This window comes from Micromys minutus (genome assembly GCF_963924665.1).
Source record: "Micromys minutus genome assembly, chromosome: 2".
Taxonomy (NCBI): domain Eukaryota; kingdom Metazoa; phylum Chordata; class Mammalia; order Rodentia; family Muridae; genus Micromys; species Micromys minutus.
In genome coordinates this window covers 90,595,953-90,619,254 of record NC_137971.1, presented here as the reverse complement: position 1 = coordinate 90,619,254, position 23,302 = coordinate 90,595,953, and the positions used below count along the sequence as shown (strand labels likewise).

Below are 23,302 nucleotides of genomic sequence, written 5' to 3'. Positions count from 1 at the left end.
AAAACAAAAAAAATGACAAAAGACCAGTGGCTATACTTTATATAATCAATGAGATATATTAAATCAGAAGTGACTCAGATTTAGGGAATCATAAATCATAAAAAGCAAAAAGACAACAAATACTGGCATGAATCTGGTGAAAGAGAAGCCTCATACATTGTTGATGAAAGGGTCAACTAGTGCAGCTATTATGGAAATCAATCTGGAGGGTTCACCAAAAAAAAAAAAAAAATCTTAGAAATAGAGCTGCAGTATGCAGCTAAACTCAAGTAACCAATAAGTTACTACATAGTCATACATCCATTTCTATCACGGCTCTCATCACAAGTTAGTAAGTCTTGTGTAATTGTGAAGACTGCAGGAGAAAATTCAATATTTATTTGTTTTGTTAACATATTGAATGTGAAAAATACACTAAGCTATACATTATACAGACAATTAATTAATTGGGTATTTCATACCAGGAAAAGTGACCAAGACTTAGTGAATATTCTTGACTGTAGACCTCCATGCATGTTCATTTGGGGATTAGAAAGCAGGAATATTTTGATTTGGGGTTTAAAATGGAATTTGTCTTGAATGAAATTGACATAATTCCTAGTCTAGCAACATGATTATCTAAACACATAATGAGTCCTTAGGATTGCTGAGACAAATGCTTGTCTAATGAGGACTATATTATTAGCCCAGAAGAAAATATCTATTCATTTTATTGATTCTCTACAAATCTTATGACTCAAAACTTCAATTTTTACTCACTCCCTTGATCCAGACTGTTTCTCAATCATTTTTAACCAAGGATATTGAGAGAAGCCCCTTCGTTTTTCTCAATCCTACTCCTAGGTCCCCTGACCTTTCCTAAGTGTTCCTTCATCCCTATCCTATAAATTATGATGCTTAATTAAAATGTAAAGACTGAAAACATGCATATGATGAAAAATTCAGATTTAATGGCTGCATTATTAACACATCATAATCAAATACAGTCAGAATGAAAAATACAATGTATCCATAAAGGGTGATTTACTCTATATTCATCATGAAAAGTGGAAGTAAATATTTAATAGTAATTCTGAAATTGTAAATTAAAGATGAATGTAGCAACATACACATATTTTGTGATTGTAGTATCCACATCAAACAAATAATAAAATATTGCTTGATTTTTTTTAAATTTATTTATTTTATAAAATATCATTATAGCTCACAAAATTTGTGACATAATAATATATAATGAATACCCAATTTTTTCTGTTTTTTCTTTTTCTTTTTTTTTCTTTTTCTTTTTTTTTTCTAAGAAGGACTGAGGCTTCAACATTTTATCCTTCCTTCTTTTTGAGCTTCTTAAGGTCTGTGAATTTTTTCTTGGGTATTTAGAGTTTTCTGGGGCTAGTATCCAATTATTGGTGACTGCATACCATGTGTGTTCTTTTGTGACTGCGTTATCTCACTTAGGATGATAGTCTCTAGATACATCCATTTGCCTAGGAATTTCATAAAGTCGTTGTTTCTAATAGCTGCGTAGTAGTCCATTATGTAAATGTACCACAATTTCTGTATCCATTCCTTTTACATAAGGACATCTGGGTTCTTTCCAGCTTCTGGCTACTATAAATGAGGCTTCTATAAACATGGTGGAGCATGTGTCCTTATTATATGTTGGAGGATCATTGGGGTATATGCCCAAAAGTGGAATAGCTGGATCTTCAGGTAGTACTATGTCCAATCTTGGCTCATGTATCTCTCAGAACTAGTGTTTGAATAGCTTGACTATCCCCTGCTTGATTTCCTGGGTTCGTACTCCATACACAATGGGATTGAGGGCAGGAGGGATGAGATGATGCAGCACATTGAGAAGAATTGGAACCTCTGACGGTATCCTTTTTCCTGCCTTGTTTGTGAAGATAAAGACTAGCAACAGTGTATAGAAGAAAAGTATAAGGATAAGATGTGAACCACAAGTACTCAAGGCCTTGGTGACTGCGCCTCCAGACTGCTGACACATAACAACCCTCAAGATGAAGCAATAAGACAGCAAGATGAGCACCAGATCAGAACCTAGGAGGCACCAAACACTCACAAATTGATAGAGCTTATTTAGGCGAATGTCCCCACAAGAAAGTTTTGCTACAGAAATATTGGCACATATGCAGTTCTCCACTACATTGCTGGCACAGTAATTGAGTCTAGCAGCCAGAACTGGAGTGGGCAGTGTAGCTAGAAGATTGCGGGCAACAATGAAAATGGCTGCATTAATGACAAACTGTTCTGTGATGATGGATGGGTAGCGCAGGGGATGGCAGATCGCCACATAGCGATCATAGGCCATGACCAGAAAGGTAGAGGATTCCATAGGAAGAAAGGTATTCATGATGAACATCTGCAGGAAGCAGCCCACAAAGCTGATGGGTTTCATGTTGAACCAGAAGATAAGCAGGACCTGCCAGAATTATCATTCTCAGAAACAGTGCATTCATTATCAATCCAAAACATCCAGCCATAGGAAATTCATAAGGTATATGATTAAAACCACCCACATCTTTAATTCACTGGGATAGCATCCTAATTTGAAATACTTTCTATGCCCATATTAATATACAGCACTGGTTCCCAACCTGCCTAATCCTGTGGCCATTTAATACAGTTCCTCCTGTAGTGGTGACACCCAATCATAAAATTATTTTCATTGCTATTAGAGAACTATAATTTTTCTACTGTTATAAATTGTAATATAAATATCCAACATACAAAATATCTGATATGCAACCCTTGTGAAAGGAACATTCAAACCTCTATAGATGTCATGACCCACTAGTTGATCTACAGACTCTAGTCTATACCTTTTCTCTAAATCTAGAAATCAAGACTTGGGGGAAAGCGTTTGTTCATATCTTATTATCAACTGAGTTCCTTGGTTCAGAACCAATTCCAGTGAGTTTGTCTGCCATCTAAGGATGCATGTGCCACAGAAAGATCAAAGACAAATGTCCAGTTCTTACATTAGAATATCTCTAATTCCTTAGTACTTTGAGAAATGTTCCCCAAAATTTTTCCTCTTAAAGTATATGATATACAAATTCAATTAAATTTCAGTGACTGTATTCTAGATCCCTTGGATATAGGAGTAGGAAATTTTAGTCAAGAAGAGTATCTCTTGAACTGAGGAGACATTCCAATTTTAAAATATCACAGACAGTAGAAAACAAGTTATCGGTTGGGAGGTCATTAAAGCTTCAAAAAGTAAACATTGACAGAGTCCTGTTTGAAGACCAAGTTGCATATCTGGTAGGAGCAGGAGGTTTGGGGGGACTAATCTTGGGATGTGACAGAAAGAAAGAAAGAAAGAAAGAAAGAAAGAAAGAAAGAAAGAGAGAGAGAGAGAGAGAGAGAGAGAGAGAGAGGGAGGGAGGGAGGGAGGGAGGGAGGGAGGGAGGGAGGGAGGGAGGGAGGAGGGAGGGAGGGAGGAGGGAGGGAGGGAGGGAGGGAGGGAAAGAGAGAGAAAGAAAGAAAGAAAGAAGAAAGAAAGAAAGAAAGAAAGAAAGAAAGAAAGAAAGAAAGAAAGAAAGAAAGAAAGAAAGAAAAAAAGAAAGAAAGAAGCAATAAAAAGAGACACAGCTTGGAGCTGAGAGGGATCTGGTTTAACTCAACATTTTTTTCTTCAGGAATGAGAGGATACACACAAAGAAAAAACTAGCTAGCTGAAGGTGGAAAGTAAGTTTCCTGAGAGGGTCTGACCTTGGGGATGACTGTGAGGCAGAGGATGACATCAAGCACAGAGAGGATGGCCAGCAGATAGTACATGGGCTCATGCAGCGATACTTCCTGATGGATTGTGAATAATAACACAAAGTTGGCTGCAAGAGCCAAAACCAGGAGGGGAGCCAAGACAATAGAGAGCCAGTGCTGTGTGTCCTGCATCCCTGGAAAGCAGATCATCAGAAATTCTGTCACCTGAATCCCTGTGTTGTTGGGTGTTGATGCCATGATGGCAGGTAGGGCTGAAAATACCTGAAAAGAAACAGGCAAGTATTCAAAGGTTTCACTGTTTCATCAACAAGATTAATGCATTCCATTTCCATTCTACTTGGACCACACACCTTCCTGATGACATCATTTCAATTAGCACCCATGATTTTATATGAAAATAATAATTCCTTCATATAAGATCTCAGCCCAGATAGACTTCGCTGCTTGCACTCAGATGCAGCTGTACTTAGAGGGTGTGTTTTGCTTTCTGTAAATCACTCTGAGTTTCATGTGTAGCATTCCTTTACCTTAGAGTGAGTTCTTTTGTTCCCAGAATTAACTGCTACCTGTCCCATCCTTATTTGCACCAATATTATCAATTCTTGGAAAATTGGTTTCTTGCTTATCACTTGAAACCTCTCTCTTTTATTTCTTGTGTTCTTAAAATAATCAGGCATGTTGCTAATAAAATATTGAGCAAACTTTGCTACACACACTTAACATTTGTTTTGTGAGATATTATGGGCAGAATCTCATCTTTGTATTATATCACAGAGAAACATACTAGCCAGTTGGTTGAAAATAGGCATTAAAGAACCCCAATGGTCACCTGATTTTTGACAAAGGAGCAGTAAACATTCAATGGAAAAAGGACAGCCTATTCAACAAATGGTGCTGGTCCAACTGGCACTCAGCATGCAAAAGAATAAAAATAGACCTGTTCTTATCTCCTTGTACAAAGCTCAAGTGTAAGTGGATCAAAGATCTCCACATTAAACCAGATACACTGAAACTATTAGATGAGAAAGTAGGGAAAACCTTAGAACACATAAGTACAGGAGAAAATTTCCTGAACAAAACACCAATGGCTCAAGCTCTAAGGTCAAAGATTAACAAATGGGACTTAATGAGATTGAAAAGTTTCTGTAAGGCTAAAGACATCGTCAAGAAAACAAAACGGCAACCAACAGAATGGGAAAAGATCTTTACCAACACCACATCAGATAGAGGCCTAATATCCAAGGTATACAAGGAACTCAAAAAGCTAGACACCAGAGAATCAAATAACCCTATTAAAAAATGGGGTACAGAGCTAAACAAAACGTTTTCAGTTGAGGAACACCGAATGGCCGAGAAACATCTGAAAAAGTGCTCCACATCCTTAGCAATCAGGGAAATGCAAATCAAAACAACCCTGAGATTCCACCTCACACCAGTCAGATTGGCCAAGATCCAAAACTCAGATGACAGCAGATGCTGGCGAGGCTGCGGAGAAAGAGGAACACTTCTCCACTGTTGGTGGGGTTGCAAGCTAATACAACCACTCTGGAAATCTGTCTGGCGATACCTCAGAAAATTGGATATAGTACTACCTGAAGACCCAGCTATTTCACTTCTGGGCATATACCCCAGAGACACTTTAATACACAACAAAGATATATGCACCACAATGTTCATAGCGGCTCTATTTATAATATCCAGAAGCTGGAAGGAACCCAGATGTCTTTCAGAAGATGAATGGATACAAAAATTGTGGTACATATACACAATGGAATACTACTCAGCCACCAGAAACAATGACTTAACCAAATTCTTAAGAAAATGGCTGCATCTAGAGAATATCATCCTGAGTGAGATAACCCAATCACAAAAGAACAGACATAATATGCAGTCACTGATAGTGGGATGCTAACCCCAGAGGCTTGCACTCCCCCAGAAACAACTCACAGACTGTATGAAGTCCAAGAAATAAAGAAAACAAAAAAAATACATATATTTACAAACAAGAAGACTTTGACTATTTCCATGTTGCGTTTTGTTTTGCATGTACTTTACGCTTATTGTAACTATTAGGTTTTCAATGCATACTGTCAAGTCCCTGAAAAAAATCAAGTACTGACTAAAAAAAAATATATTCACATGGTTTTATGTGAAAAATTATTTTAATGTCTGAAAAAACAGTACTGACAAAAAAGTATAATTTTAAGCAAAAAATGTTTAAAATCTGTACATTTATGTTTGTTTTGTAAAATAAAGTCGTTTAAAAAAAAAAAGAACCCCAATGCAGATGTAGAGACCTGATTGACCATTGAAACTACCATATATTTGACAAAATACCATATTATTTATTATCTCAACAGTTACCCTACTAAAAGCTATAACTTGATTAAAACTAAGAAAAAATGTGAATGAAGCAGAGAGTAAAAACTTCATTTAAGAGTGATACATACTCAGTACTATGACACTAAGACACAAGCTGGGACTAAAGTAGAAGCCTCTTCCTTACTAGATACCTTTCATAGTATCTGAATTTGCTATGTAGACTGCTGTGGGGGTGGGGAGCATCCAGTCAGTATAGTACTAACCTGACAAACAAGATTTGACCATTTATACAATAGTATTATTACTATTATGGGATAACTCACCATTCTCTGCATTTGCGGTCCACAGTAGATAATCCATACATGACATTAAACTCACTGGAAAGGCCATGACAGGGAGGCCATAGGATGAGGCAGGGACTTTATTCTATTGTTTTAATAAACTAATGTAGCATCAAATTACCTTCTTAAATACATACTTATAACAATTGACAGTTACAACTATCACATTTTTTATATTATGTTATTGGATTTTCTCTGTATTTACATTTCAAATGTTATCCTGCCCCCCACTCCCATTACCCTTCCCCCTCCACGTACTTCCATGAAGGTGCTCCTTTTCCCATTCACCCTCTCTACTTTAGTGCCTTGGCATTCCCCTACACTGGGAAAACACACCTTCACTGGATCAAAGACCTCTTCTCCCATTGATGTCAGACAATGCTATCCTCTGCTACATATGCAACTAGAGCCATGGGTCTTTCCATGTGTGCCCACTGGTTTGTATTTTAGTTCATGGGAGTTGTAGGTGGTTTGGATGATAATGTTGTTCTTCCATGAGGTTGAAATTTCTTTCAGCTCCCTCGGGCTTTTCTCTAGCTCTTTCATTGGGGTCCCTGTTTTCAGTCCGATGGTTAGCTGCAATCATCCTCAACTGTATCTGTATGACTCTTAAAGAGCCTCAAAAGAGGCATCCCTATTTGTTTCCTGCCAGTAAGAACTTCTTGACATCAGAAATAGTGCTTGAGTTTGGTGGCTGCATATGGGATGGATCCTCATGTGAGGCAGTCTCTGAGTGATCTTTTTCTTCAATCCCTGCTCCTCTATTTGGCCTTGTATTTTTCTCCTACGAGTATTTTGTTTTCCCTTCTGAGAAGAACTAGGCATCCACATTCTGACCTTCTTTTCCTTTGAGTTTCATAAGGTGTGTGAATTGTTTCTTGGGTATACAAAGCTTTCACACTTAATTAAAAAAAAAAAAAAAAAAAGCCCTTCTTTCTTTTTATTTTCTTTCTTTTATTAAAATTTTTTTAATTTAAATTTCATATGTTATCCCCTTCCCTGACTCCTCCCACCCAGAAACCCCCTATTCTTTTCCCCTCCCCCTGCTTCTATGAGGGTGCTCCCATATACAGCCAAACCCTCCCACTTCTCCACCCTGACATTTCACTACACTGGTGCTTCAAGCATTGACAGGACCTAGGGCTTCTCCCATTCATGCCCAAGGCCATCCTCTGCTACATATGCAACTGTAGCCATGGGTCCACCCATGTGTACTTTTTGGTTCCTGATTTAGTCCCTGGGAACTCTGTGGGGTCTGGTTGATTGATATTGTTGTTCTTCTGGGGTTGCAACCCCCTTCGGTTCCTTCAGTTCTTTCTCTAACTACCAGCACTGACTGCTCTTCCAGAAGTCCAGTCCTATTGACTAGCAAGTCCTAAATCCTAGCAAGCACATGGTAGCTCACAACCATCTGCAATGAGATCTGATGCCCTCCTCTGGTGTGTCTGAAGACAGCTACAGTGCACTTATATATAATAAACCAATAAATCTTTTAAAAAATTAAAGCCCTTCTTTCTTTCTAATGAACTGATAGAAGAATGGTCCACAGAATAAATGACAGTTAGCTACTACTCAGTCCTAAACAAACTTTGATAACATTCCCTCCAAGACTGAGAGAGCACTGTTCACGAAGGTGAAAAAAGTACAACTATGAACCAGAACATAAAAGAAAGGGGCTAAAACATGTCTTATGGTCAACAAAGAACCACTGCAAACACAACTCTTATGAACTACAGAGGGAACCCTAGATTTGCATAAGAAGGAGCCCATCAACAACCAGGCATGGATAGAGGAGAACCTAGGGGACCTTGTCACTAACTGCTGAGTCACTTACTCTGAATAAATTCAAAGAAAGGGGGAGTAATTGCCTTCAGCTGTGTACCTGCCAGTGGCTGTGTTAGGTTCCAATAGACAGCCACAGTTCCACAGTCACACAGATGGCCCTAATTAAATATGTCACACAACAAAATCAAAAGTCATTAATCTGGAAAATAAACAAGTAGGGAGGAGAGGGGCTTGCTCTGTGGAAAGTTGGATAAAAGAGGATGGAAAGGGTATTGCCATCAGGTGTGGGAGAAGATGGAGGAGATGTCCAGAGGGTAAAGAAATTGAATGGAGGTGTGTAGCAGTGGGGGATGGGGAGTTGAGGATAGCAACTAGAAAGTCCCAGATGCCAGGAATGCAGGAGGCTCCCAGGACCCATTAGCTGAAATACTCAACAAAGGGGATAAAAAACCTGGAGACCATATCCAGAGGTAAAGCACAGCCTCGTTTCGATGGATGGGATCACCCACCCTTCTCAAAAATATTAACCCAGGATTGCTAATATCTAAAGAACATTCAGGGGAAAAGAGTGGAGCAGAGACTAAAGAAAAGGCCATCTAGAGACTGCCCCACCTAGGGATCTATCCCAACTCCAGGCACCAAACCAAGATACTATTGTTGATGCCAAGAAGCACTTGCTGGCAGAAGCCTGATATAGCTGTCCTAAGAGGCTCTGTCAGAGCCTGGCCAATACAGATACCGATGCTTGCAGCCAACCATTGGACATAGCACAGGGACCCCAATGGAAGAGTTAAGAGAAGACTGGAGGAGCTGAAGGGGATTGCAACCCCATAGAAGAACAAAAATATCAACTGTCTAGAGCAGACAGCCCAGAGCTCCCAGGGATTAAATCACTAACCAGAGAGTACAAACAAAGGGAACCATGACTCTAGATTATGTAGCAAAGGATGGCATTTTCTGGCATCAATGGGAGCTGAAACTCTTGGTCCTGTGAAGGCACAATGCCCCAGCATACAGGAATGCTAGGGAAGTGAGGCAGGAGTGTGTGGGTGGGTGGTGGGGCACCCTCATAAAAGGAGGGAAAAGGGGAGATGGATTAAAGAGTTTGCGGAGGGGAAACCAGGAAGGGGAATATCATTTGAAATATAAATAAATAAAATAACCAATAAAAAGAAAAAGTAGCATTTTATACAATTAAAAATAAAATTTTAGGACTACAGTTTCTTTAGTTGCTAATAAAATGCACTTAGCATTTAATGGTGATAATGATTTATGGTGTAAGCTTAGAAGTACAAATCTAGCAAAGAAAGAAAATAAGAAGTATAATGACGTCAAATAATCAAGCAACTATCTTGTAAAAATAATAATAATTGGTGGTGAAAAAAGCATAAAGTAATTGAAGAGAGGAAATAAATATAAAAACATATGTGCACCAACAATGTTGTGTATTTGGTAAGGACCAAAAATATCTCTGAATTTCTTGTAAAAAATATGAAATAATATATAGAATATAAGACCTCCAGTGTAAGAAATAACTAAAGGAATATCACTATTCCGTTTATTTTTTATGAGAGGTGGAGTTGTTAAGCCATGCTTTCCTCTCGAGAGGCAAACTCACCTCTTGTATTTTGACTTGGGGAATGCCATTAGAGATGTCTATCGTATTGGATGCAAACATATTTCCAGTCAAACTTTAAAGACATATTTTAAACACATACAGCAGGTTTCCAGTGGAAGCTTTCTGATCTGTTTTAGATCTATTTTCTTCTATTCCTACTATCTTTCTTCAAAGTTACATAGGATAAACCATTCTGATCTCTGGCCTCTCTCCTCCTTCTCCTTCTCCTTCACTTCTTTCTCTTCCTTCTTATCCTTCTTCTCCTCCTTCCCGCCCACCACCTTCTTCAGAATAATAGATTTCTTTTCCATAGAAATGAACTTTCTGAGAATCTATACTTCTCAGCCACATTTCCTTTTTCCTTTTTTTTAAGTTCTGCTCACATATATTACATTTTGACCTCAGTTTCCTCTCCCTTCCCTCCTCCAAGTCTCTCCCATTCACTATCCTTCTCCCAGAGATACACACACACCATCTTCCCTCAGAAAAGAGAAGACCTTCCAGGGACATCAGCCAAACATGGCATAGCAAGTTACAATAAGACCATGCACATACTATTACATCAAGTTAGCCCACTTTCCTAGGAGGATCAAATCTATAAAAACAAAAGATAATACGAGGGTTTTTTTGTTTGTTTGTTTGTTTTTGTCAGTGACGAAGAACATAAACATGTCCTAGAAGTTCAGAACAACCACACCCTGGCTGCTCAAGTTCTCCTGACACAAATTATCCTCATGGTCATCATACACACTCACAAGAATATAATAACATCCTGAAATAAATGAAAAGTCAAAGGACAAACTTCTGATCAAATAAACTTGGTTTTCTGATGCACAGTTCCTGGAGTACTTACTAAGTTTTCGTTGGAGAGCAGATGGGACTATCCCATGGTTTGGAGACAATGTATGGCTACTCGACTTCTCAATGACACTGTGATTGTGGCTTTGGGATCTGGATGCTTTTAATAAACTGTTATATGTGTAACAGCCATTCTCCTGAGGCTGGAAAGGCACAGGTTTTGAATGTTGCTCCCATGGGATCCCGCCTCTCTGAAGATCTGATGTAAATTCATCAATGAATAGTAATAAAGTGATTTTTTGCTTTATAGTCATGCATAGGCTCCCTGGAGATGACTGGGTGTTATGTAAGCTGAAGTGTACTGCTTCCAGTGGGGAGGGATATTACTCAGGAGCAGAGATAATGCATGGTTTTAAAATTATCCCATTGTTTAATTATGTGTATGTGGGGAGAGTTATATTCACAAGAGTAAGGTGCCCATAGAGGCAAGAAGAGAGCATGGCATTCCCTGGACCTATAATTCCAATGAGCTAAAAGCTACCTGACTTGGGTGCTGGAACTAAACCCACGTTCTCGGTAAGAACAGTGTATGCCTTTAACTGCTGAGCCATCCTTCCAGCCACAGTGACCATGGAAATCCAAGAAAAAACTTACATTGAGAGTCTGTCTCTCACCTGTCAAAATAACCTTCACCAAGGAAAAAAAATGGGAAACGGTGTTGATAATGACCCTGCTGATAGTAATATAAGCCACTTCTGCCATGGAAATTGACACTGTAGTGCTTCAAAGAATTAAAATTAGATTATATGACTGACCTCTACCACTTCTAGGTCTATATGTGTAGGAGAAGGCATGATTCGGTGGTTTGCTTGGTACATAACATGAGAAGGGGTTTTCTGGAGCTAAGGTAGCTGAGGTGGGATTAGGACAATCTGTTGTTAGGGTTCATATACAACTTTTGAGAAGAGGGAGGAATTGACTTCCTTAGTGGGTTAATTTTCCATAAGTAAGGAGTCCTCTTCTCTGTTCATAGCTGTAATAGTAAGTGAATTTCACATGGAAGTGATCTGTAAACAGGAATTATGTGGCTTATGTTTAATGGAGACATGGATAGAATTAGTAACTTGGGCTGCTGAACAGTAAAGGAATTACCCCAGAGAATTAAAATTTGATACATGTGTGAGCTCCTCACCATCATAGCAAGTGTCCTTTCTCAAACAATTGGCTACTTCTGCTGCTTCCCCGGAAGTTCATTCACTCTGGTCCCATGAGCCTTCCACATGGGGATGCCAGGTATTTGGGGAGCATCTACCAAACAGGTAAATGGAGAGATCAGAAATCAGAAGCAGAGCAGTTCAGCTTTACTATGGATGCTTTTCTGCTCTGTGCTGCCTCTAAGAAAGTGTTGTGCTGAGACCCGAGATATGAGTTGTAGCAGACACAACTGGTCTGTAGAAGACACAGAGTGACAGAAACATGAGATATTCAGTAGGCGATGTCCTGAGTACTTAGTGTGTGTGGATCAGCAGAAACCAAGGACAGAAGCAATTTAATCCAGGACTGAGATTCCATGGAGCAGGTATCAGTCAAGATAAGATGAAGATGTAGGAGAATTAAATATGATTTTTGGTGGAGATAAGAATATATGCAGTTACTCATCCAAGATAAAGCATATTGTAGAAGATGTGGCTGAATTATTGGGTGGGAATAATTGAATAAAGGGGTTTCTTTTAAATGAGTTGCTTTTTCCCTACAAGCCTCTGGGGGGGCACAGAAAAATGTTTGCAGAAGTCTTGGTCTGGAGATTGTGGAGGCACTTGAAGAGTTACACTAGAAGCAGATGAATCACTCTAGAATATCAAAGGATTTATGTGTTGTAGGATATATTTATGTCTACAAAAGTACACCTATATTCATATTTCTCCAAGTGAATTCTTACTCAATAAATAATTTACAGCTAAAATACGATTCTCTAACTTCTCATTTTCTGATGTTCAAAACCAATATCCACACAATTGTCCATAACAGCAATATTGTCTTCCTTTGTATTGCAGAATACAAAATAATACTTAAGTATAATAATAAATGCTTTGGGTGATAAGGTTCTCTAGTGCTCTAATTCATAAGGTATTGTAGCTACAAAAGCTTAACTATTTGCCTTTATTTATACTAGCACAAATCTAAATACTTTCCTGGGGGAGGAGTCTCTGCAAGCACCATAGACAGCAGAGTCAAGCCACATTAGGTAAGAAGGAAGTCAGGCTCAACATGACTCAGCAGACAGTGGCTTGAGCCTTTGTGATTCTGACAGTAGGCACTTTATTTTAGGCACATTTCAGTACATTACTGTTTGGAGAAAGTTATTTAACACAATCTCCTGTGCACCATTAAGCTTAGGGCATAATTATACTGAGACTCTTCTCAAAGAACACATCACTTCTTCCATGAAGATGGGTTCTACAGATAAATTGCAAGTGTCATCTTAAGAGATTGAAGAGGATCTGGTGTGGTCTGGACCTACAGGTAGCACCAAGGTCACCTTGGCCTGTAATCATCTCTGGTCCTGTTTAATCAGTCAGGAGAGGCCCTGGCCATTCAGATAGCACAGAGCTCACAAGGCTATTAACCCTATCCATCCCCAACCCTCTGTGGGGAAAACAGGTTTTATATCTCTTTCTTTGAAGAGACAACCCTGAGTTTAATATTTCTGGTTTCTTGCTTGCTTGTCTGTGAGCACAGGAACTTTGTGCCTTAAACACCAATGGAGAAGGAGAGGCTGTACATTTAAATACAAAGAGGGAGAGAGAAATGGGGCTTAAAGCACTTTCCAAAAGCAGCCTAAACTTAGTGGAATAGGAGAAACAAGGGAGATGCCTCAGTAGGTAAGGGTACTGACAATATGAGCCTAACAACATGAATTCTGTTCTCAGAACCCATGTGAAATTAAAAGGAATGAATGGACTCCACATAGTTGTTCAGTCTACACACATTCATAATGGCACAGATACACACACACACACACACACACACACACACACACACACACACACACACACACCTTAGTTTCTCTATCACCTGTGTCCAACAAAAGTACTTCTGATAAAAATCACAAAATACCCAAATATCTCTCAAATACATTTGACATCAAGGTTGGGCAGCTCACATGGAAGAAAGCTTTGATGCTTACAATGGGAGTTCTGTAGTGAGACATCTGTTCTCTGCACATGGAAGTATTTTACTTCCCATAAATGGGAGGCCCTGGTACTTTAAAACTTGAGATAATGACTAGAGTCATTAAGAAGGAGGTGAAGAATTTGTTCAGCCTTCCACAATTTCAAAGAGGTAGTGACAGATGCTCATCCTCCTGATGATATCAGAAACAGTTTCTTGTAAATTGTTCTTTAGTCCTGCTGACTCAAGAGGAATTCCACTGTGTCTCTGTTGCCAGCAGCAAGGTGCAAAGAAGTCAATAGGCCTTGTGTTGGGCACTGATCTCTGCATTTGGTTAAAGAAAGAAAAAGCCCACCCTGGTGTTATTCCAGTTACAAGCACTGTGTCGTGTATTCAGTCATCTACAGTCACTGAATGAGCATCGGCCCCCTGAACCGCCAGTTCAGGAACACCACTTAAATGTCCTCTGTGGGCTGCTCGGTGAAGAGGGGTATCATCTTCATCTCTCTTGTTCACATCAGCAGCCTTCTCAGATAGTAGTCTCTGCCTGTAGCAAGCTGATTGTTTTTTCAGCATCCCAAAAAAGTAATTTTCTTGGATTTTTCTCCAATTTTTTTCTTGCAATTAATATCACTCTCCATTGTTTTCCTCTTGCTCAAAATCTTCATCAGAATCACCTACCCAGAGATTCTAAACACCCTTGGGAATCAGATGTCCATGGGTTTCCAACAATTCAAGCTGATTAAACTCTTCAGAAAAGTTCAAAGAGTTTTCTGGGTCTGGTTTTTCATCATCTGTAACTTTTTCCTGTTTCCATTTTTACTCTTCTTCTAAGTAAAAGCATTTAAGTACTAGAGAGCCAACTTTAAAGAGATGAGTTATGTGTGCATTGCTTGATCCTTTCCAATCCTCAAGGTGGTTGACCTCTCACAGTTCCTTACACTGCTGCTCAGGACACATATCTCACAAGCACACTTTAAAAACTGTACTTGAATTCACTAATGTGCTTGTCTGTGGTAGAAAAGATTATATTATAATATGGACTCCTATCCTATTATACTTATACATACAGGCATACATATACTTACATATGCTTCAATATGATATATGACATGATATGAGGGATATACATGTGTATGTCTCTGTGTGTGTATTCTTCTCTCATTCTATTGCATTCCAAGTTTTATCAATCTATCCTGGAAGCGCTTTTGTTAATCTAATTTTCCAGTAGAATAAACCAATACTGACCTAAAACTAAAATATTGAAACTAAAAAGATATTGGAATAAGCTTATCAAAAATGATCAGAAAACAATTTTAGAAGGGGAAAAAGCAATGTACCTGTTGTAGAGATACCAAGTTTCTACATGTTGGACGGAGCATAATTAAAATCACTGACTTTTACCAAACATCACAGAAAGCATTTTTACATGACCTCAAAGAAATGTTGCAAGCAAATGGAGGAATTAAAAATATGTAGGTCCATGCGTATAACTTAGTGTTAATGTGCTGCCTAGCATATGTAATTCTGTGGACAAGGCAAGAAAGGAGTCAAGTAAGGAGGGGAGGGGGAAAGAGGGGGATGAGAGGAGGAGAGAAGAGGGGAGAAGTGGGAAAGAACAAAATGAAGGAGGAGTGAGGGAAGAGTATTTACGGTAGGAATAAAAAGAGAGATTTATCTCCTAAATGACTAATTTGAGGTTGCTGTTCACTGGTGTGTGTGAACATGTGTGTGCTGGTGCATGCAGGTGAAAATACCCATGAATGCTTGTGTGGAGGCTAAAGATTGACATCAGGATGTTTTTCCTTATTCACTTCTTTACCTTACTTTGCTGAGGCAGAGACTCTCTCAATGAACCTCAGGTTGTTCACCAATTCCCACTAGAATGGCTGACCAAAGAGATCTGGCCCTCCTGCCTCTGCCCTGTGTGCAGGGATTAGAAGCATCTGCAGCCATGCCAGCTTCGTATACATGTTCTGGGGGTGTGTGCACGATTAATATTTTACCAATTTAAGTTTGATGCAGGATTATAAAATCAAATGAGTTTTGTAATGTTTATTTATCCTTTGCTTGTGTATAATGTCATTTCAAAATAAATTTTTCATTCAATAAAAAAAATAAATATGAAAATTGTTAGTAATATCTGCCAAGGAGTTGTCCATAGCAGGAAGCAGAAACGAGCAACATTAAGGAAGAATCAAGAGATTTGCCATATAAAAGCACACACACAAGCAATTGAAGAAACTAGAAAGTTCTTAAACTATTAAAGCTACATTTATTCATTATATGACAAATATAGTTATGACTTTACAAGTTAGTCTCACATAGATTAAGCCATGGACACTTCCAAATAACTCCAAAATACAAAACCCTCAGGGTTTGGATGCAATCAAAAGCTCATTTCCCAGTACTTATTCTTTTAACTGTGGCTGACTATACCATCTCCTACTGCTAAGCTTCATTCTGTCAGATCCTATTTTAACATGATTACTTAACAATTCAAAGTTACATACATGCAGTGACAGTTTCAAGGGACTTAGACACATACAAGATGCCTTTAAAAACAAAATGCTTATTATGTCATGTTTCTGAATACCATTATCTGTTACTTTACTTCTTACAACCTCCTAAGCAGGTTCTGAATTCCCTGTTTAATCTCCCTGGTCCTTACCCCATAAACAATGGGATTCAGAGCTGGGGGGATGAGGTGATGCAGGATGTTGAGCAGGATGGGGACATTCGGGGGAATCCTCTCCCTGGCCAGGTTAGTGATGACCAGCACCAGCAAAACTGTGCTGAAGAAGAGGATGAGGATGAAGTGGGAACCACATGTGCTCAGGGCCTTGGCCACAGCTCCCTCCGCTTTGATCCTGAGCACAGCCTTCAGAATGAAAGAATAAGATAGGACTATTAGAATGAGGTCAGAGCCCAGCAGGGTCCAACCTATGACAAACTGGTAGAGTTTATTAAATGTGATGTCATCACAGGAGAGTTTAGATACAGACAAGTTAGTGCAGATGCAGTTCTTGATAATTCTTGCACAGTATCTCAGTTGGGAAGAAAGTATGGGAATAGGCATAGTAAGAAGCCCATTTCTGGCTGCTACAAAGATGGCAGCCCTTACTACAAACTGGTCAGTAATAATGGTCGGGTACTGCAGAGGCTTGCAGATGGCCACATAGCGGTCATAGGCCATCACCATGAAGGTGCAGGACTCCATCGTCAGGAAACTGTTCATGACAAACATCTGGAGGAAGCAGGCAGAGAAGCCAATAGATCTATCATCAAACCAGAAGATGGCCAGGACCTTAGGTATGACGGTGAGGCAGAGCACAATGTCCAGCAGGGACAGGAGGCTGAGCAGGTAGTACATGGGCTCGTGCAGAGAGGCCTCCATCCTGATGGTGATGAGAAGGGTGGCATTGGCCCCCATGGCCAGGAGGAAGAGGAGGCTGAGGGGCAGGGACAGCCAATGCTGCCAGGTCTGGTAGTTGGGGAAGCAGATGAGGACGAATTCAGGGACCAGGATAGAGGAAGTGTTGCTTTGTGCTTCTACATATTGCCTTCTGATCATGACTGACACCAGAAAATCTTGGGACAAGAACAGAGATAAATCATCAGTACACTATGACTATCCACAAGGAGGTGGTATATAATAATTATTAAAAAGTATTAAGAGGGTCCAGAGTTGGCACTGTGGGTAAAGACACTTGCTGACAAGCCTAATGGCCTGAGTTCAACCCTTTGACCTACGTGGTGGAAGAAGTGAACTGACTCCCACAGGTTATGCTTTGTCCTCCACACATATGCCATGGTATACATGGAACACATATGATAAATAAATAATTTGGCATCATAAGAGGTAATCTGGCATTGTCCTAGGTGCCCATTCATTCTGTTTAAAAGTCACAAAGAATTATTTCCTAGTTTTATTTTGATAATTCTTGTTTATGCTGTTTTTATTTCTTTATAACAAATTTGATGAATAGATTATATTAGCATCCTTCTTAAAATAGAATGTCATTATTTAATTTTACAGAGGAAAAATCAAGGGCATAGGTAAGTAAAGCTATTATTTTCTGAATCATATTAAATAACAACATAAAGTTTTCATCTTTGAATTATGTGTTTTTCTGTCACAGAAACAAAATACCTAGGCCTTAATGTTAACAGATCATTAAGACTTCACTTGACTATCTGTCTTTTCTTTTTTTTCCAAGAGAAGATACCACAGGAAAATCAGTAGCCAGACCCAAGGTCATTACCAGTATGTATCTGATGACTTCACTGGGGATACAGCCTGCCTTTATTTGAACAGGAAAAAATAATCTTGATGACATTAAAAAGTAGACTCGGTGATAAAATATAATGAAAACATCATCTAATACACTCCATACTGTATCAGAGTGTGATGAGAACAAGAGATTTTAGGAACCAGCAACTTTTGGATATAATCAACTGACTTCCATGAATTCTCTATGAGTCATAAAGCAGCTACTCTACTGGGTTCATAAGTGGTAGCTGACTTATGAAACATATAATGAACTAAAGCGTTATATGATTTCCATACCAGGGCTATTCTCTGAGCCTTGGTGGATATGCCACAGTGAAACTATGCTTTTAATGCTCTAAGAAAGCCCACACTTGGCAATTGTTAACTCAGAAATGAGAGTGGTCCTGGTGCGGGTTGAGGTCTCTTATAGCCAGTTTCTCTCTCTCATCTGAAAGAACAGAAGTGACTTTCTCAAAGGCAAGAAGTAAGTGTGAGTAGTCAAAGGCCTTTTGGATGTAGAAAGAAACTAATTTACTCTCCTGTGCTTACCTACTATGTTATCACCCCACAAAGGCTTCCCAGCACCATAAAGTCTAGAGTGAAAATATAATACAAACCAAATGCTATTGGATACAGAGTGAGACAGTATTGCTAAATATGTGTCCTTTCATTTTGATTAATATATATAGGTAATCTCGATGTTAATTCAGTGACATCTGTTACTTTTAGGTGGCATATGGTAACTTATTTTGTATGGTTCCATTCAAAATTATGGTTTTGCTTTCTTTTTCTAAATAGTCCCCCTTTTGAGATTTCTTTGTGAATAGATCTTCTTTGCTTCAAAATTAAAACTCACAAAAGACAGGGATAATTCATTGTCCCAACACAACTCACTATAAAGGCATCTTCCAAAAACTAGCTCTCTAGCAAACAACTCAGTTACCTCCACACAGCCCACACCCTCCTCCTCTCACACCTTATTTAAAGCATGGAATTTATATCTATGTTTTATTAATAAACATAGTTACCATTTACTAGAAAATGACAAGTTTTTTACATATCATTAAATGGGGCAGAAGGCACATTATTTTTTGTGTAAGAAATACCTGTAAACTAATACTAATTAGTGTTAATAAAGAAAGTGAATATCAAGAGGATAAAAATTGAATTTTTAAGAATACAGCTTCACATACAAATCCAAATAAAAACAGATCTATCCTTTCCTATAAGACAGACTACACAAACTTACCTTAACTGGATGATATCTTAAAGAAATAAATGTCCATATGTAAAATTTCCAACTGATTCTTTCCCCTAGAACAAGAAAACAAGGATAAAGAATTGTATCCATATCCTGGCTAGAATCTTCCAAGGAATTTGGTTGCTTACACAATGGAAAAGATGGCCCCAATCCAGCCCAAGAGTCAAGAGAGCACTAATACACAAGGTAGAGTGAGAACCCAGAAGGGTAACTAAGGAGGCAGGATAACTGGCCCTCAGCCATCTGAAACCTGTGCAGCAGACTTTCTTATGCAGGACAAATTGTAATTGTTGACATAAAATTACTGAGATTTTCTTAGTTTCTGGTTCCTATAGACAATGATGAAAGTATGGTTATATTGCAAGAATCTTTAACCTAATGATACCTTTTCTTCAAAATTTGAGTAGGGTACAATTCACACCCAAGAAATGGAGGGCCCAACAGAAAGTAGGGGTAGAACCTAAAATTTTAATATTAGGCTTTCAGTAATCCTACTGGGAGGAGTCCTTCTTCCTGCCTGCATTAGACACCCATGTCACTTCCTACACCACCATCTGCCTCAAATATTCTTGATTCTAATCCATTTGTCAACAGCTCCCACAATTGCTATTTGTTACAGTTGGTTGCACTGTTTAAACCATTCTCACAAAGATGCTGAAGGGAATTTTCATGCCCTAAGCTCCACCCAGTCCCTTCTCTTCTGGCTGCCCACAGGGGCTAAAGTCACTTTAGGTATCTGAACTGGGAGCATACAGCTTATTCCTCATGGAGTTCAGTAAGAAAACACAGAACACAAACACAATATGGAAACCATGCTGGAAAAGAAAATTAAGTAAAATAAAATTATATAGGGCATTTTAAACAGAGATAGGAAGATGATAGACAAACAGACAGACATACAGAGACATACATTTAAAAGCAAATATTTCCAGACATAAGATTTTAACTACTTCTAGGTGAAGCACACTCTTAGAAAACATTTTTAGGCAGCTGTATAATTCAGGGACTTCTTGATTTTTTTGATAAAGTTGCATAGCAATGAATAATTTTAAACTAAAAATTGTTCAAAATTTAAAATATATTCAACTGGAGCTGAGGAGAGGGTTCAGTGGATAAAGTGTTTGCTAAACAAGCACCAGGACCTGAGTTTGGATTCCCAAAAACCATATAAGAGCCAAGTCTGAGGGTATACATCTGTAATCCCAGCTCTTAAAAGTTGGAGACAGGTGGATGCTGGTGGCTTACTCCTCAGACAATACACCCAAAATGGTGAGTTCTGGGATTAGTGAGAAGCCTGTAACAAAAACTGAAGGAAAGAACAATAGTGGAAGACAATTCTTTCTTGTCTATCTCTTTCTTCATGCCAGTACCCTTAGTCTACCTACGCACACTTCCACATTTAACTGATACTTTTGCTCACTTGTTCTCATCAAGGAATATTTTCTGAGTCACCCACTCCTAGAAGGTCTTCCTGTTTTGGAGCTAACATAGTTTAGATTTAAACTATAAAACTTTAATTGTTAATAATATTTATGTTACACTCTAATTGATATATATCACCCCAGGTTAGTTGTATCATATAATTTGTTTTATAACACTTTTAGGAGTATCTGGAATAGTAGATAAAACAGATGTTCATTGATTTATGATGGTGCGGCAGCCAATAAACTCCTTGTAAATGTTGTTAGTCACAAATGTTATTTATACACCTACCCCACTGAACACATTTGCTTACTAGCAAAATATACTGTAGATGTCAGTTGCTTACTCTCGTGAATACACGGTTACCTGGAAACCACACTTTAGTGACACTATTCAGCACTTACAAGAGCATGCTTTCACATGCACTAACTTTGAAAAGATCAAAATTCAAAACTCTATGGCTCGGGATGAATGCATATGTCATTTCTGTACCATTGTAAGGCTGGAAAATAGAAATCTGAAGTCTATGCTGTGATGAATTGACAGGCGTGGTCTCCCATTAACATGAATTAATAGTTGTTGACTAGAGGAGAGAATGTACTGGGAAAAGGGCATTGTTCTCCAGGGAATGGTAAATGGCTATGATGATGGGACTGGTATTCATGAAGATTCACAGTTGGAGGCAGTCACCATTTACTTGGGTCATCTTTAGGAACAGACTCTTGCAGTGTAAATCCAAATGAAGAGAGCCCATTGTGTGGTAGACATGGTAGCAATAAATGTCAGTTGTAATAGAGTCGTGGTGGACAGAGAAACTTATATTGTAATCCAAATCAGATATTTGGTCAATCCAATAGGACCCCATAAACAGAGATGAGTGTCTAGTAGAGTGTAAAATTTGGATAAAATGGAATATATTTTTGTATTCTTAAATCACTCATCCTTGGAGATGTTCTGAATTTAGAAAGAAAAAAACAACAAAATTAGGGAAGTATTTTCTAACAACAGGGGAATGGCTAGAGTAAGCTTCCAAGATTATGCTTCTAGCATGTGAAATCAGAGCACCAATTAAATGCAGTCTTTAGCTGGGGCCTGAGAACAGTTTGTGTGAATAATAAGTGTAAAGACCAGAGCACGATGAGGTTCATGGCTCATAGAACACGTATTTCCCAGTGACGTTCATGGGCTGTTCAGACTTAGGAGTCACAGTCATCCCTGCACAGAGCCCAGCCACACAGTTCTGAGCAAGTGTCAGCACTTACCACACTGCAATCCACCCACCCATTCTTCACTCTCCAGTCTGAAGGCTGACTCAGTCTTTGACCAGATTGTGGCATGTCTTCCAGGACCTGCCAGGTGATATCAATTTCCTTTCCAAGAGCCTGTTCACAGTCATAGTCCTTCCTTTCAGGAGCCATCACAGGACTTTCATAACTTTCACAGCCAGCACCAATATGAAACACAGGACTTGGGCTGTGGAAATGAGGTCAGATCTGGAATTTCATGTTGGGAAAAGCATGCTGAGAGCTGATTTTCAAAGCCCTTGATGATGATTCTTTTGCAGCTTGGTTGGTAGAGTTACAATTCTGCAAAGCCCACCAGTTTAAAACATCTTGTTTGTTTGCTTATGTATATGTTTGCACATGTGCATTTGTGTGTGTGTGTGTGTTTGTGTGGTATGTATGTATTTACACAAACATGTGCATAATTTTGTGGATGTGCACACATGTGTACATGGATGCTCCAGCATGTAGAAGCCAGAGGCAGATGGCAGGTGTTTATCTGTCTCTCTCCACCTCATGCTTCTTGAGAACGGGTTTCTCACTGACCCTGAGCTCACTGACTCAGACTGGCCAGTGAGCTAGCTCATCTGCTGTCTCTGCCCCACAGGGCCTGCACTGCAGACATTTGACTAACTGAGCTTTCTCTCCAGCCCAGCTTCTCTCAGTGGTTTTAGATACTGTTCCCCTGAGTCAGAAGGTTTGTTATTTCCAGGTCTGGCCTGAGCACTAACAAGAAGAATTAAGCACACTGACACAGAGATCACAGAGGAACTTCAAGGTCAGCCTGAGATTCTCCCAGGTCTTTCTGCATGGTCTCATTTTCTCCTCCTCATAACACACTAACGCAAGAGGATGCTACTAATGGTGTCGACAACTTCGGAAGCATTAGCTTCACAGGCCATGAGTGATGTGTTTAATTTTCTCTTTAACATTCAGAGATTGCTATGCATTCCTTCTGAGCACCAAGTCTCCCCATCATCACCCCAAAGCTAGAGCAGAGTCACTGAGGAGTCTGGAGTAGTGCCTGGAAGCTCTGGGCATGGGAGAAAGTCTTAGTAGAATCTCCCCAGGTTTTGTAGGATTCCCCCTTTTTAATTACTGTCCTTGCTGTTGAGTTTTGTCTTCTTTATAGCTGACACAAACTTAAAATTCAAAGAGTCTATTCTTGAGTGCAGCTCAGACACCAGAAAGACAGTGTCCTGCTTATTGTATTAAATTCGCTGAAATGTGTGAGCTGAAGCCACGCCTCTGGGTGCTTTGTGTCTTCCTCTTATACAAGAG

General features: G+C 39.1%; 2 protein-coding genes and 1 pseudogene across 3 annotated transcripts; all 3 read right to left on the bottom strand.

Moving 5' to 3' along the window:
* Positions 1 to 1,750: 1,750 nt before the first annotated feature.
* On the bottom strand, positions 1,751 to 6,404 carry LOC308417722 (olfactory receptor 56A4-like; the record flags this gene model as incomplete). The annotated part of the gene is made up of 3 exons (XM_080913040.1): positions 1,751 to 2,440; positions 3,736 to 4,008; positions 6,393 to 6,404. 3 exons carry the CDS (start codon positions 6,402 to 6,404, stop codon positions 1,751 to 1,753), a joined length of 975 nt encoding a protein of 324 aa, XP_080769166.1.
* Positions 6,405 to 13,905: 7,501 nt separating this feature from the next.
* Positions 13,906 to 15,164, bottom strand: LOC308417721 (ankyrin repeat domain-containing protein 49-like; annotated as a pseudogene). Its single transcript has 2 exons — positions 15,123 to 15,164; positions 13,906 to 14,589 (listed from the first exon to the last, which is right to left on the bottom strand). The product of its transcript is annotated as an ankyrin repeat domain-containing protein 49-like (transcript).
* Positions 15,165 to 16,399: 1,235 nt separating this feature from the next.
* On the bottom strand, positions 16,400 to 17,356 carry LOC308418034 (olfactory receptor 56A4-like; the record flags this gene model as incomplete). Its single annotated transcript, XM_080913371.1, has 1 exon — positions 16,400 to 17,356. The coding sequence occupies one exon, from the start codon at positions 17,354 to 17,356 to the stop codon at positions 16,400 to 16,402; it is 957 nt and encodes a 318-aa protein (XP_080769497.1).
* Between the last annotated feature and the right edge of the window lie 5,946 nt (positions 17,357 to 23,302).